At 34.6% G+C, this 16,599-nt stretch overlaps 1 protein-coding gene and 1 long non-coding RNA gene across 3 annotated transcripts; one reads left to right on the top strand and one right to left on the bottom strand.

Annotated features, from left to right (window-relative positions):
- The first annotated feature begins 3,305 nt into the window (after positions 1-3,305).
- LOC109045033 (leukocyte immunoglobulin-like receptor subfamily B member 1) lies at positions 3,306-12,744 on the top strand. 2 transcript variants are annotated; one of them, XM_042770777.1, is made up of 10 exons: positions 3,306-3,348; positions 3,624-3,702; positions 4,698-4,733; positions 5,095-5,329; positions 11,159-11,196; positions 11,273-11,404; positions 11,496-11,657; positions 11,735-12,016; positions 12,191-12,454; positions 12,537-12,744. In XM_042770777.1, the coding sequence occupies exons 2-10, from the start codon at positions 3,672-3,674 to the stop codon at positions 12,665-12,667; spliced, it is 1,311 nt and encodes a 436-aa protein (XP_042626711.1). In that variant the 5' UTR covers positions 3,306-3,348; positions 3,624-3,671; the 3' UTR covers positions 12,668-12,744. The 2 variants fall into 2 exon arrangements, with proteins under 2 accessions (XP_042626711.1, XP_042626712.1); XM_042770778.1 differs by lacking the exons at positions 3,306-3,348; positions 5,095-5,329 and having other exon boundaries at positions 3,626-3,702; positions 10,930-11,196.
- On the bottom strand, positions 12,559-15,475 carry LOC122147654. Its single transcript, XR_006161710.1, has 3 exons — positions 15,403-15,475; positions 14,947-15,004; positions 12,559-12,636 (listed from the first exon to the last, which is right to left on the bottom strand). It is a non-coding gene; the product is annotated as an uncharacterized LOC122147654 (long non-coding RNA).
- Positions 15,476-16,599: the final 1,124 nt, after the last annotated feature.

The following is a 16,599-nucleotide window of genomic DNA, read 5'->3' as shown; positions in this document are numbered from 1 at the left end:
CAGGCACATCCTCACAGTATCTGTATATGGTAACTAACAAGACACATAACTGTACATACTAATGATATGTACATGTAAATGTGTAGCACCTACAGAAAAATGTGGTATTATGTGGTAAAAAACGGTAAATAAATATGATTATATCTCTCCTGTACTTGCAAATTTGCGCTGGCTCCCTGTTTGTTTTAGAATTAAATATATTTACATTTTTGTATATAAATCATTAAACAACCAGGCACCTTTGTACCTCACAAACCTCTTGATACCTTATAACCCCCCTAGAGCTTTGTGCTAAGAAAACTATAAACATCTGGTAGTGCCTTATTCGGCATCAGAAAGGTGATAGGGCTTTTGCAGAAGTTGGGCTGAGATTGTGGAATGAGTTGTGAGTACATATCAGATGCTAAATCTCTGTCAATGTTTAAGAAACTCCTGAAAGCTCACTTGGGGGTGACATCTTATGTGAGTTAAATTATGTAGGAGATTATTTGTGATTGTTAGATTGGTCAGTATGTGTGTGATGGTGTTTTGGTTGTTTGCTTTTATGTAAAGCACTGTGGGGTTCACTCTTGGGGTTCTTTTAGTAGTGCCATATAAATAAAAAAACAAACCAAACCAAGGTCCAGAACGGTAGGAAAAACATCATCGCAGTACTCCAAGTGACTCCAGTGGTTTAATCTCACTTTAATGATGTTTTTCCTTCCGTTCTGGATCTTGAATGTGGTAGTTCCGCTGCTCTCAGTGGGGGGCGGAAATGCTCTCGGATTTAATCAAAAATATCTTCATTTTTGTTCTGAAGATGAACAATGACATGAGAGTAATTAATGACAGAATTTTCATTTTTGGGTGAAGTATCCCTCTAAGAATAATCCCAACGCAAAGCTATCAGCAAAATCTTTCACTTCAACACACAAGGTTTCAGTTTGAGGCTGGAGATAAGTGTTCCTTACAGTAGCATTCCCAGTGTACCACACTTGTGGTTTTGACCACTTGAGAGTGCAAGACGGTCCCAGGTCTTAAAAATGCAAAAGTTCAGTGCCCTTAATGCTCTAAACCCACACTTCAGAACAGTATTTGAGACTAAGTGTATCCAATCATGCATCATTTTTAGGAACTCATGTGTCCCAAAATGAAATGTCAAGGAAAATATTCGTATCACACACATATTGACCAATCTAACAATCACAAATAATCTCCTATATAATTTAACTCACATAAGCTGCCACCCCCAAGTGAGCTTTCAGCAGTTTCTTAAACATTGACAGAGATTTAGCATCTGATATGTAGCGGCAAATTATTACACAATCTCAATCTTTCTGATGCCGAATTAGGCACTACCAGATGTTTATAGTGTTCTTAGCACAAATCTCTAGGGGGGTTATAAGGTATCAAGAGGTTTGTGAGGTACAAAGGTGCCTGGTTGTTTAATGATTTATATACAAAAATTAAAATATATTTAATTCTAAAACAAACAGGGAGCCAGAGCAAATTTGCAAGTACAGTGTAGATATAATCATATTTCTTTACCCTTTTTTACCACATAATACCACATTTTTCTGTAGGTGCTACACATTTACATGTACATATCATTAGTATGTACAGTTATGTGTCTTGTTAGTTACCATATACAGATACTGTAAGGATGTGCCTGTTTGTATCCACTTGTCCCTAAGCACTACATATTTACCATGTATATACATTAGTAAGTACAGTAAAGTATTTAATTAGTTACCATGTACGGACACTACTTGCAAGTACCCACACTCGTCTGTATGTACAAAATAATTACCATGCATGCACGACTGTTAAGTACAGCCGTGTTTCTTATTTGTTACCATGTACATACGCTTCAGGTAAACCTTGTGTTACAACTCATTTGCCTGTAGGTACAAGATATTTGCCATGTACGTAACAGTGGAGTACACGTACTGTAAAATAAAGTGCTACCGAAGAATACTATCAAGTTTGAATCAATTCCTGAACGTTTTTTTTTTTTTTTTTTTTTCACAGCAGCAAATGTATTCACACATGATTATTTTTACACATCCTGTGGTTCTGACAGGCGTGTACAAACAATACTCACCATTCTTCAAAAACTGATAACTGCTGGTTACATTGACATGTGTTAAGAGCTGAGCATAATATGTGTAGAGATGTGAAACACAAGAATAGTGTTAATAGTCGTGCCTAATGTAATGCTTTTTATATTGCAATTGAGAAAAAAACTGTAATAAAGTTTTGCAAGCAACACTGAAAAAACATGAACCACATGTATGATCAATAGTAATACTGATGCTTTGAAAGCAACACTGATTAGTTATTCTATGTTATTTTGCATGAAGCAAGAATAAAACCAGATCTGAAACCCACTGATGTCAGCTTCTCTTCACACTGTTTTATTTTTCTATACAGTACTTCCTCTTTCACATTCAGTCTCTACAATTTAGGGTACATGCCATGTCCATTGATTAATGTCTTTTCTTACAATTTTCTTCACAAAAATTATATTTATCCATTAAATGATATTATAATCCCAGACAAATACTTTGTGCACCCCATGTTTGAAGTCAAGTCACACCAAGTCAACAATATCTATCATGAATTTATTTATACTATTTAATTAATTCCAAAAAAAATATTATTTAAAATGTTCTTTAAAATGAGTCTGAAAGTAATTTCCTTAAATTGTCAGTTACTGCCGTGACCCTACTGTGTGACTGTGCACTGATGATGGCAGTGTGCTGCATGAATGTGTCTGTTTGAGCTAATTATGTGTGCAATAGTTCATAATTCCAGTCAACTGTTGATCTTTGATTACATGTGTTACTTGAAGTGTTTACACTTAACCAGAGTAAAAAGAGTAGTTAAGCAACTAACAGATATGTTACACTAATGAAATATAAGAACAGAACAAATGGCTCTTATGAGTCTGGTGTTTTCATGGCTCTTAATATGTTAAAAGCCATTAAACATCTTTAGATAGAAGGTTAATGGATCCTTTACTAGATTTTAGGTACTGAACCAAGAAAGACAACATGCTGCACATGGACTATTGTCATGTTGTATTGCACTTTTGTATATCCATTACTGAGTCTTTGTTGTTGGAACGGACATAAGAATCATTAAATCCCTTGTCTTGGTGTATGAATATGATTCTGTGTTCAGAGGTGCAAATATATCAGAGCCAAACTCAACACCATCAGTGTCAGAGGTGTGATAGAATAGAAACAGATGGGACATGAGCTAATTTTTGTGGTTTGGTTTGTTCTATTTGAACCCGGTGACATTAACCAGTGTGAGAGCACCAGCTGATCACTAGTTTCTGCTTCTTTACTTCCATAAAATTAGGTAAGTTATAAATACAGATAATACCATATTATAAAGATCTGTCAAAGTATTGTTTCATTTTCCTTGTTCATACAAGAATATTACTTCTCATAAAGGCAGATTGTTGCTGTTCAGTTTGATACTGAATCATGACAACATTTCTGTCAAAAACTTGCATGTTAGTCAGTGTGATATTATCTGAAAATATTACAAGATTATTAACATTCTTAATTTTTTTTTCTCTAACACCTGAGGTGTATTTGTATGTCTTTAATGAGTCATTATGTTGACTGTAGGTATCAGGAAGTCTTGAGTCTTTAACCGTCTGTCATTATTCGGTCAGTATGGAGCTCAGTCAGCTTCATCTTGTGCTCCGTAAGTACTGCTTTCTCTTGATGTATTTCAGTGGATTTTAATTGTTTTTATATTGTGAACAGGATCAAGTAATTTAGTGTTCCTGGATTATTTTCATGCTGCTCTCAGACTTTCAAATCCTGTCCTTCCATGAAATATAAGTAAAAATGAGCTTGAGGGAGTAAGTGTGCAGTGAGTTCTGGATGTGAAAGAGAAATGCACTCTGTTGTGTTTTGGTCAGTCTGTTGTTGTGCTTTTTAATAGTGTTTGTTGAATCAGTTCTGTTGGCTTGTTTTGCACACATGCTTTAACTAGATGTTCACTAGTACACAGTTCTCTTTTTACTCTGCTTGTGATCAAACTGTCTCTCTGCTACGATGATGGGGAAAAAAAAAAGAAATGAATTAAGCTAAATATCGATTTATGTTCTGGCCTTTTCTCCAGGCTGCAGAAGCATGGAGTGGGTTTGCATTTGGTCACGAACTTCATTCCACGATGCGTTCCTTTTCCTGTTCTTATTTATTTTATTCAATAATTGCTCAACAAAACAACAATTAAAATGAAGATACAAATTATACAAAAATTAAATTCATTCATTCAACAAAAAAAGGACCTTTCCACAAAACAACACATTTGAAGTATTAAAAAACTGTGTCTGACCCGCTCCATTACTAACGGCGTATTGCTGTCCAATTCATTACCACATGACGGATACAAATTACACATTTATTAATAATTAACTGATTAAATAAAACAAAACAAATAATATTTAAACATAAATATAAAGTGAAAATAAAATTTTATAATACATTTTCTTAAATGGCATATGACATAAAACAGCATATTTTATTTAGATATTGACACAAAACTATATTGTGAGGCTGAGAAACGTGAGAGTAAAATGATGGTGTCTTAGCAGCAAAGGAAGAATATAGTCTACCTTTATGTGGCTAATGTAAAATACACAATATCAGCTCCATGTTCACATTCTAGTGAGTTTTTCTCTGTGTTTTTAGTGCTGATTTCAAGCATCCACTCTGCACACACTGAAGGTGAGTGAATTTCATCACATATTCCGTTGAGTGATTCTACACTGTTACAAACTAGCTGTGAAAAACATTGTTTTTATAATGATTTTAAATACACCTCTTTAACAAGTTATTTGTGTGTTGTGACTACAGGAAGAAATTACATTGAACCAATAGCAGTGCCAAAACACAGCGGATATATTTCCTCAAATAATTCATAAGACACTATATAAGTGAAGATAACAGCTAAAGACAACATTTCAGTCTAATCTGTTTAACCTGCATGTGTGTTTTTAACTGTGTTTATCCAGTAAAACAGCTCATTTGATTATTTCTATTATTATATTATTACATTATTTCATTGTGAATTGTTGTCATTGCACAGAAAGACCAAAACCCACAGTAACCATTAAACCTGCTCAACATGTGTTCAGAGAAGAGACAGTCACTCTCAGATGTGACATATATAGTGAAGGAGTCACTAGCGGGCGCTACAGGTGGTATAAAGAAGGTTCAACCAGTGTTTTCAGTGATCAACAGGAACACACACTCAGGTCTGTTACTGAGTCTGACGCAGGTAAATACACCTGTAGAGGATCAGAGACAGAAGGATCACGCTGGTCAGAAATGAGTGATGCGATCCCAGAGCTGTTTTAATCATTTCTTACGTCTCTAAAAAACAAACCATAAATCCATTTAACATGTTATTAATGAGTGATTTCTCTATTTCAGATCCCAGAGCTGTTTTAATCATTTCTTAAGTGGTTAAAAACCAAACTTTGAATCCTTTGGCTAAAAAAAGAATTCATATCCTGATCATAATTTCATAATATCCTGAAAGATAATTTCAGTTTCTGCAGTCTTGATCATCAGACAAAATATTTTGTCAACTGTTTTTGTTTTTTTTTGATTGTTCAACATTACCAAATGACAATATGATAATCAAACCAGGTATCACTAAATGTTTTTTTGATTGTTCAACATTACCAAATGACACTCTAACAAAGTAGTCATGATGTATCTCTGCAACACTTCTGTTTAAATAAGCTTTCAGAACTAATACCAGTTTTTCTATTGTTGACCTCTTTGCCATTTTGAGTTTTATTGTAAACTGCTGTAAATGTAGTACCCTCACTGCCTGAGTGAGGGGAGATAAAAGTATAAATGATGCACAGGACACGGAGCTGCTGCTGCTTCAATCATCAGAGTCTGTGTATTGTTTTTTAACCATTTAAAACAGTTCAAATACATCTATATGTCAATAAATGACAGAGCATCACTTCAAGAGAAGTCACAATATAGAAAAAAGTAGTACATATATACAGTCTTTCATTGACTACTGTGTTCACAAATTAAACACTATAAAATACTAATTTCTAACATATAATATACACGTGACATTTTCCACTCTTCCTGTGTTTTACATTTAAATGAACCCTGACAATGTGTTCATATATCAGCAAAACTTACAATTGTAATAATCACATTATTTAAACAAAACAAAAAATACAGGTGGATTCACTCTAATATCGCGTCATCCCTGAGACCGCATGGTCTCCATCATTAGCATGAAATGCATAACTAGCACACGCGACACACAGACGTAACTTGAAGCGAACTTTTACACAACTCATTAAACACCTTAAACTCTCATTTACATTAGTCATAACTCTCTGACATGTCAAGAACATATTCTTATAACATTAATGTGTACCATACCTGATGAGGGGAGATAAAAGTATAAATAATACACAGGACACGGAGCCGCTGCTGCTTCAATCATCAGAGTCTGTGTATTGTTTGTAGGGCTGGGCATCGATTCCAAAAAGAATCGATTCCTCGATTCCGAGGCGTTGGGAATCGAGAGTCGATTTCAAAGGATGGAATCGATTCCAGCAAGGGGAATCGACTCCTCATTCAGAGTCTTTTTCAGTTCAACGAGGCTTATCTATGGGAGTCTCTCAAACGGAAGGCTACATCCTACAAAGGCTGCACACATTTAAATTCACGAAAATAAACAGAAAGGAAACTAGTTGGTACTGATCATTTGATTTTAGGATGTAGCCTTCCGTTTCAGAAGCACAATTCACCAAAAGCGACTCCCTGACTCCCTCGATTCAGAGGTTATTTTACGGTGGAACTGGCTTGTCCACAGATTCAGAGGTTATTTTACCTTGAAATTATTAAGAACAAAAATACTATCTCTTAATGACAGAATAGATCATGACGTCATTCAGGGTCTTGATCTTATTACCATCTAAAATACTATTTTTTAAAACATTTCTATCAGCCAATGATAATTATAAAAGAACACGTCACGAGCATCAGTGGCCGAGAGCGCATCTGATTAACAAATAAACCATGAGCTCTATCAGTTATTAGCCTTTCAGTGTACAGTTTGTTAATATTGTGCAAAGTATACAGTCAAAGTAAACTTCATCATTCAGCTGAACTGTGCACATTTATTTTAGACACTTCATGTCTTATTTAGTTCATGCGATAAACGCATGTCCCTGCTGAGCCAAAGAGTATAGAAGCCCAAGAGGCGAAACTCTGTTGTGTTATGGGTAACAGTCTGTAGATGGCGCTGCAGAGGCGCGGCCGCCATTATGGACTGAAAGCTGCTGAAATCGTTAGCGCCAGTTTGCTATAATTTTGTATAGAAATCTATACAAAACTTGAACTGGCTAGTAGCTGGCTAGTAGTACACTAGTTTCCGAAAGATGATCAGAGTTCTTTTTTGTTCATGTGTGCATTTGCTAGATTATACACCTTTTTGACTAATGCTTCCATTCTATGTCAATGCCTCTTCTCTCACAAAAAGAAAAAAAATACAAACAAACTTCTCATACACAAATGCACACACAATAGATGGTGGTGTCTGATTAATTACTGAGATCTTATGGCACCACTTCCATTTTAGTACTGTTTATAGTTCATGTGTGCACTTGCTAGATTGCACATCTTTTTTTTGTGTACTTTCCGTCTGTAATAGGACATTCACAGATTGTTTTTGTTCTTGCCATTGAAACTTCACTGTGTGCACTTTCACTGAAGATGTTGAAAAACAAGTTATTAATATTTTTGTGAAATTCTATGTAAAAGATGAACTCTTTAGAAATGCTCATTTATAATTTTATTTATTTATTTATTTATTTATTTTTCCAAATCATATAATATATGGTGATGTTCACTAATGTCAAAATCAACATTTGAATAAATCTTATTACTGTGTGTGTCTGCCTATATATATTATTTCATGAATTTCTGTTACTCATATAACAAGGAAAATGCATAATAGAACATAAATATTGATAGATTAAAGGTTTGCAGTAATTTTATAATTGTATCTTTGCAAACCGTAAGTGGTAGGCTAATGAAGCCGATTCAGTGGGGGACATACCCTTACGAAAAAGTACTATAGGAATCTTATAGTATTTTGGGACAAAATATTATAGTAATCTTACAGGAATACTAGGCCTATAGTAATTTGGGACATACTACAGAAGTACAATAAGACTACTATAGAAATACTATAGCAGCTTAAAAATATTATAGAGGTATTACAGAACATCACAGAAGTATGTTATGTTCTGTAATACCTGTATTATATCCTAGAGCCGCTATAGTATTTCTATAGTAGTCTTATAGTACTTCTATAGTAATATTTTGTCCCAAAATACTATTTTCCTAAGGGTAATTAGGCCATGCATAACCGACACATAGACGTATATTTTCTGTCATTTAACGTCGGTCATCCTCATTAATGTATTTTAAATTGTTTTCATATGAGATATGACGGCCAGAAAAAATTGCCAAGATTTACCCCTTTAACGTCACCCCCCATTTGACTAAGTTAAGTTTTTGTTATGTTAAGTTTTTCAGTGCCATTGACTCCCATTATTTCGCTGCGTTTTGCTTCAGTTTTCAGTCCATAATGGCGGCCGCGCCGTCACGTCAAGGGGGCAACTGTTGCTATGCGTTCTATTGAGTTTCGCCTCTTGGCTTCTATACTCTTTGGCTGAGCTGGGTTCATGACTAATTTCACGGGCAAAGCTGACAAAATTTTGTATCGTCATTTTTTTCGGGGAAAACCGTTTCAATTTTTTTAACCCCTTAAAATATAGACATAAGGTTGGTCTCTTTTTAAAGAAGAAAACAATAACAAAACTTAAATTGTTGTATTTTATGAACACTTTGGAATATAGACATAAGGTTGATCTCTTTTTAAAGAAGAAAATTAGCAGATTTTGGCAAAGTTGATTTTTTTTTTTTTCAAAAATGTAAAAGTATCAAAAAGTTATAGAAGTTTAAATGTACTGTAAAAAAAAGTAAAATGCATTTTGGTTACATACACTACCCACTTCCTATCTTTTCTCAACTAACTGTGTGCCCCTAAGGGGGAGAACCGCCTGAGATTTTTATAGTAACGCTATATTATTTTTATTTTATTATTTGGTTTGACCTTATTTATTATAAATTTATTTTATATAACAGGTTTTACTCTAAAATTGGTATATGTGAAAATTAAAGCCTTGTGTCTAAATAAGTTATGTTCCAAATTTGAAGTTGATATGAAAAAAATTGAGGTTCCTGTGAGATTTTATTTAGGGCGTCATACCACAAACAGCCACTGGGGGCCACCAAAACTCCTTTGAATTTTGTTTAATGAATTTTTCTCTAGATTTCTCTGTCAATTTTACTTCAATACTCAAAATAACCAGCAAAATATGGAATCCTGAGACTCATACCTTTCCAATGATATGTTTGTTGCCAAGATTATAAAAAGTTTTGATTCTAAAAGACCGTAAATGCATTTTGTAATATGACACTTGACACTGCCCACTAAGGGGGAGGAGACCGCCATGAGATTTTAAAGTACAATTTCCATGGTAACGCAATGTCCAATTTCAAAATGGTTTTCACAGGATGAATCTTGGGCACAACTATCTTCTAAGCTTTCAAATGATAGATTACTAAAAAAATTTAAATTTAATATTTTATAGAGAAAAAGGACAACACAAAAAAGAGGTGGGACGGTGACAGTTAAGGGGTTAAACAAACAAAGCTTCGTATCATAGGAAGGATACATTCTAAGACATATCCTGCAGTCATCACGGTGAGATTAGGTTGCTTCAATCAAAAAAAAAAAAAAAATCCACACAAAACAAATAAAATAACAAAAAAATAATCTAAACAAATCTAATAAAAATCAATTAATTTAAATTCTAAACGATTACAAAAATAAACAAATCAAACAAAACAAAATGTTTGAGCAGCGCGCGCGCCCCCTCCCCAAACAGGCGAACACTCCCAAAGGGAAAAAAACAATCAAACACCGATCGATTGAGCAGGGAACATCAATCATCAATGTAAAAAACACACTAAAAATTTACCAGTGATCTTCTGCTGAAAACTTGACACAGTGAGCTGACAATTTCCATACGTTCATATTTCTTAACTTCTAACTATAAGGAACGATGTAGTATTTCCTTTACACATAACATTTCACCTATTATTTACTAATATATTTTATATTTTTGTGACCACCACATAAGCAAAACTTTGGTAACATGTTTCTTTGACTGCTGCTATAGATGTAGGTGGTGTGGCACAGAAGGTCAAACATTGGGCTATTAACCTAAAGATTGTGTTAGAAACCCGTCTAGGATGGTCTTTGCACATTTGTTGTCCTTGAACTCTTTGCATTGCACTGAGGAAATGATCACCAAACTTGCTCCTGTAATTGCTGCTTGTAGCTTTATTTCTTACATTTTCTTTGAAATCATGATGCACTAACAATTTACTAATAAGAACACAAGATCTTCTGCTGAAAACCCTTCATAACTCATGATCACACTAACTTTATATTGACAGATCTTCCTAAAGCAACTCTGACTGTTGAGCCACAGAGTTCAGTGTTCACTGGAGACTCAGTTACTCTGAGATGTGCGGTGATTCAGTCACAGAATGGATGGGAGTTTCTCTGGAGTAAAGACTCAAACCCTGAATCTACTGAAGCTGCAACTAAAACAATCAATCTTGTGAAAGTCTCTGATGGAGGAGAGTACAAGTGCAGAGCACGAAGAAGAAGATATTACACCGATTACAGTGAACCAGTACTAGTGACAATATACAGCAAGTATCATAGTACACATTTTATTATCTGTATGTATTAAATTATTACATTATTTCATTGTGAATTGTTGTCATTTTACAGAAAGACCAAAACCCACAGTAACCATTAAACCTGCTCAACATGTGTTCAGAGGAGACACAGTCACTCTCAGATGTGACATATATAGTGAAGGAGTCACTAGCTGGAGCTACAGCTGGTATAAAGAAGATTCAACCAGTGTTTTCAGTGATCAACAGGAACACACACTCAGGTCTGTTACTGAGTCTGACGCAGGTAAATACACCTGTAGAGGATTTAAAGGATCACGCTGGTCACAAATGAGTGATGCAGTTACACTGAGAGTATCAGGTGAGCTTCATCATCTCTTCATACACACACAAACACACATTTAACATGTTATTAATGACTGATTTCTCTATTTCAGCTCCCAGAGCAGTTTTAAGTGTTTCTCCACAGAACTGGTTGACTGAAGGAGATCCAGTGACTCTGATCTGTGAGGTTCACAGCTTCTCTACAGGCTGGACATTCAGCTGGTTTACTTTAACTGTCTCACCAGGTACGTTATAATGTGCTTCATGTGGCGCATCTGATTAACTGATTTTATTCAAGCCCAGAATACCATTTAATATACATTCTCTGGTTTACAGATCATTATGATCTGCTGTCAGACAGCAGCAGAGGAGCAGGAGGAAACTACACTGTCAGTTCTGCTGCTCTGAAGCACACAGGAGTTTATGCGTGCAGAGCAGAGAGAGAGAAACCAGTCTATAAAACACAGCACAGCAACACACAGCTGCTATGGGTCTCTGGTGAGTTCAAACACAACTTAATAAAGACAATTTCTATACTCAAATCTGAAACTCTGAAGCAGTAATTGTCTTCTCAGGTGTTTGTCCTCCAGTCTCTCTGATCGTCAGTCCCAGCAGAACTCAACACTTCACATCTGCCTCTCTCTCTCTGAGCTGTGAGGACCAGAGTAACTCTACTGGATGGAGAGTGAGAAGATACACAGACGGTGGACGGCTGGAAGATTGTTCATCATTACGTCGAGGATCACAAACAGGATCTACATGTACATTCAGCTCCACCATCACATCAGACACTGGAGTGTACTGGTGTGAGTCTGAATCTGGAGAGAAACATCATCCTGTTAATATCACTGTACACTGTGAGTCTGTGTTTCTCTATTTAATCATTTCACTGTCAGTTTACAATAAATTCAGGAAGCGGGTTGTTCAATCATCAGTGGACAAAAAACACTCAATGAAGAAGCAATACCAAAAATGTAATTATTTAAATAATCTATTTATGTGATCAGTACATGTTTGCTCTGTTTCTGTAGCTGGTGTGATTCTGGAGAGTCCTGTTCATCCTGTGACTGAAGGAGATCATCTGATTCTGCGCTGTTTATATCAACATACAACCCCAGCAAACCTCAGAGCTGATTTCTATAAAGATGGATCACTCATCCAGAATCAAACTACAGAGACGACCATCACCACTGTCTCAAAGTCACACGAGGGTTTCTACTACTGCAAACACCCAACGAGAGGAGAGTCACCCAAGAGCTGGATCTCAGTCAGAGGAGTCTCAGATGAACACTGCTGTATGTATGAGCTGATTTATTTCTTCATATGTTCTTGTTCAGATACAGTGCATGATAAAATGCTTCTGTGTCTCTTTTTCAGTGTTTCATTCAGAATCTCAGATCTCTGTCCTCAGCATACTCAGTTCTGTGCTGGCAGCTTGTCCATATCTGTTAGTGACAGTCATGCTGATCTTCAGATGCTGCAGAATGAGAGGAAAAACAGCTGAATGATTTATTATAAGTAATGTATTTGCTCACTGGGCTAATTGTAAAAAAAAATTGCAATAAAACTCATGTATTGAATTGAATCTGCCTCAGTCCTTTAGCATATCTTTGTCTGTAATATATATAGTAATATTCCCTCATGACACAGCCGTGGCTTTTGGTGCCTCTTTTGTTCTAGTCAAATTTTAGTTAAATATAGTTTAAAAAAAAATTGGTACAGTAGTTCAGAAAAGCAATAAATTCAGAAAAAATATATATAATTTTCTTTCTATTTTCTTTCTTTATATATATGTACTCATAAGTCAAGGCTGAGAAGACATGTTCTGTGTGTATTTAACAATTAAATTTTTTTAAAGAAGAAACGTCAGTCTGATAATGATTAAACTGTTGTAATGGTGTGAAAACTTCAGCTTCATCCTGAAATCTCTCAGAATCTCATTCACCAGCTCAGACAGTATATATGCTTACTGTAAAACTCATGTTTTTGGAATAACCACTGCATTAAATCAAGAAATGAATCTCTTTACTGGCTGTTCTGTCTCTCTCTCTCTCTCTCTCTCTCTCTCTCTCTCTCTCTCTGTGTGAGTGTTAGTGTGTGTGTGTGTGTGTGTGTGAACTCAAACCTTTATTCATGATTGACTTCCTCATTAAAAAAGTAATACATTTATTTCATACACACTGTAAAACCTGACAAGTCACAGTAACTCAAACCGTTCCAAGTAAAGTTCAAATCTATTAACCTATTTACTGACATATCACTCAGGACTTACTGATATAAAAATTACAGAGTTTCTGGAACAAAATATTCCAAGTTTTTTTTCAGGTATATTGGACATTCCTATTGAACCAAATCCTATATTAATTATATTTGGAGTTTCCGAAGAATTTTTGAGACTTACACGGGTACAACAACAGTTTATTTCATATTGATCTCTGCCAAAAACATATCCTTTTGTTTTGGAAGAAAAAAGAGGTTCCAACTCTTAATTTGTGGCTGACAGAGTTGACGAGTACACGACATTTGGAAAGAATCAGTTATACCATGATGGACAAGATTCTGTTATTTGAAAAATAATCCCCTTTTATTTCCTTTCTACAATCTTGTGATTAATATGTTGATTATGCCTTCAGTACCTACTTTTACCACTGGATAGCACTTATGGGTCAAGTTTTTGGTTGGGTGGTGGGGTGGGGGGGGTATTTATTTATTTTTTTTTTTTTTCAATCATTAAGTTATATATGTTTTATATTAAAAAAGTTTTATTTGTTAAATTGTAAGTTATATATGTTTGTATTTAAAAAGTGTAATTACAAGTGACTATCTGCTAAAATTTCTAATAATAAAAATATTTAAACCACAATGCACATTTCTTAATATTAAGCATAAATGTGTTTTAGTGTCACTATTGATGAGGATTGTGTTATCTCTGAATAATATTGGTCTTTAAAAGCCTTTAAAAGTGTAACTGAAGTATACTTACAATAGTTCCACTTTAGCACAATCAAATATACTTCAGTGTATCTTCAGTTGGACCTCAGCACTTCTTCCGCACAATTAAAGTGCATTAGGTACAAAAACAGTTGTTCCAAATTAGTTTACTTTAAGTATACCAGTTTAGTATACCAAAAGTACAATTCCGGGATATTTTATTAAATGACTCCGGGGTGCTCATTTGAAGTGCGATTTGCTTCAAAGTTGAATGCAAGCTGTGTCCCAAACTGAAGTGTGCAGACTCCGGGGTGCTCATTTGAAGTGTGATTGCTTCACAGTTGAATTTTTTTTGTTTGAATAATGTGTAAACTGAATTAACACATTTCTGCACTAAAAACTTTATATCTCAGCTCAGCTATTTTAAACTCTGTAAAAATATAAATAAATTTTAAGATATCTTAACCCAGCTAAACTGTTTGATTACATTCTAGGGATACTATTATGCATAAAAAAACCTTAGGCAACATTGAAAGGAACACTGTAAAAACTAAAGGTTCCTGGAGGCACCTTTTGTTTTTGTTTTTTCACTTTGCCACACCGGCGGAACCCTCTGCAGAGCCTCTAGGCACCGTTCTAAAAAGGGTTGTTCTCTGAGGAACTTTTAACAGTGCCTGGAGGAACCCTTTTATTAAGAATGGCCAGGAACCACCTTGGGTGCTTCGAGGCACCATTATCTAATTTCAGTTCTTTAATGTGTAACAGTGTATACAGTCATATATAATTTTGGATTAGGCCAACCTGAAACACTATTTTAGTTATAAAAAAAAAAAAAACCTAATAAATAAATACTTACATAGTGCTGCTCTGTGAACCCTCTGATATTTTAAGAGAACGCATGTATACTGGATGTTCTGAGGAGAGAAAATTAAATAAGAAACAGTTTTATGTAAGTTATGTGTAATGACTCGAAAAATATGCTTACTAGATAGTCTACGTTACATGTAACATGGATGTGTCACCATTTAACAAACGTAAACGACAACAAATGATTTAGAAAAGTAAACGATGAGAGTTACAATGACTAAAAGTGAACATAATGAGTAAACCTAACTAAATATTATTGTTTGTGACCTTGTGACTGTAGTCTCCATTTCGTCCCACAAAGTTCATTAGATTCGTTAGCATCGCGACTATTAAATTAATAGTTAAAACAAACATTTTAAAATAAAAACATTCAGTTAAGCGTGTCAGTCTAGGAATTAGTGTACAAATAGTAAATCTGTGTATTTATTTTGGACTCTTTACTCACCTTGCGCAGCGGTTGTTTCTTTGAGGAAAGAGCCGTTACCTTCTTTGTATTTGAAATCGCTCTTACACGCGCGTGAGCAAACAGCAGGAGCGCGAGGACACCAACCCTCACGCATTTTCCTCTTGACGACAGCTGAACAATTATTTCTGAATAATTTAAACTTATTTCATTAGGGAAATCAAAAATTCTAAATATTACTCTTGTACTGATTGTTATAATTGGCATATTTTTAATTAAATGAATGTGTTGAGTCATATTTAGTTCAATAATATTTTTAATGTTTGCTTTAAAGTTTCAGAGGAAACTATCCACCTTGAAATGATTTAACATTTAGCCTATTTCAATAAAACTATTTTTAGTTATTGCAGTATTTAAGTTATACAGCAAATTTATTTAAAATCCAACAAATAAAAGTGCAATCTGGAGGAAACAAATAAATAAAATAATTTATAATAATGGTGTAGCCACTGGATGACTGTATATGTATATATTCCCTATCGCTGAGAACAGTGTTTTCAGAAATAATTGTAACATGTTAGTTAGATATACTGTGGCTGGTTTGTAGATTTTGTATGTCCTTATTATTGTCCTTGTGTTATTTTATTTTTATTTATTTATTTGTTATGATGGCCAATTCTGAACAGAACAAGTGTGACAATTTTTACAACCATTTAGTCTTTCCTAATCATACAAGTGTTTTTGTTTTCACATGGCAAGTGCCACAAAAGTCATTACGTTCCATCACATTCCAATAAACTAAATATTAATAATAATAATAATAATCAGTCATATTTCATTTTTGTCACATGAATCTCTGGGTTCTTTCAGATGCTGGCTTTTACAAGTGAGATCTTCCAGGAACCACTTTAATGTTAAAAGATCTTACAATAACCCTTTTTAAAAATGTGAGTTCCTCCAGGAACCTCCAGAGCACTCTGAGGTCTCAGTGTAATGAAAGAGTGACTCCAGAACCTCAGAACTGGAAACAAAGTGCTTCAAGGATCCCAAGAGTTCCTGCACAAACTGCAAAGAATATAAAGGTTCCTCCAGGAACCCTATTATGAGAAAAAGAGCTTTGAGGCACTTAATATACATTCATAAGTTCCTAGAGTACTCAAAAGGATACCTGAGGCACCTTTAGTTTTTATAGTGAACACTGTGATTAAAAATAATAATAATAATAAAAAATTAAAATTA

This window comes from Cyprinus carpio, chromosome A15, assembly GCF_018340385.1.
Source record: "Cyprinus carpio isolate SPL01 chromosome A15, ASM1834038v1, whole genome shotgun sequence".
NCBI classification, from domain to species: Eukaryota; Metazoa; Chordata; class Actinopteri; order Cypriniformes; family Cyprinidae; genus Cyprinus; species Cyprinus carpio.
This window is presented reverse-complemented; position numbering and strand designations above follow the sequence as displayed.

Excerpts from the sequence above, each read along its gene's own strand:
- LOC109045033 (XM_042770777.1), top strand. The coding sequence starts at position 3,672 with ATGGAGCTCAGTCAGCTTCATCTTGTGCTCC. Across the intron at positions 3,703-4,697 it reads TCAGCTTCATCTTGTGCTCC|TGCTGATTTCAAGCATCCAC; the intron begins GTAAGTACTGCT and ends CTGTGTTTTTAG. Across the intron at positions 11,405-11,495 it reads TACTTTAACTGTCTCACCAG|ATCATTATGATCTGCTGTCA; the intron begins GTACGTTATAAT and ends TCTGGTTTACAG.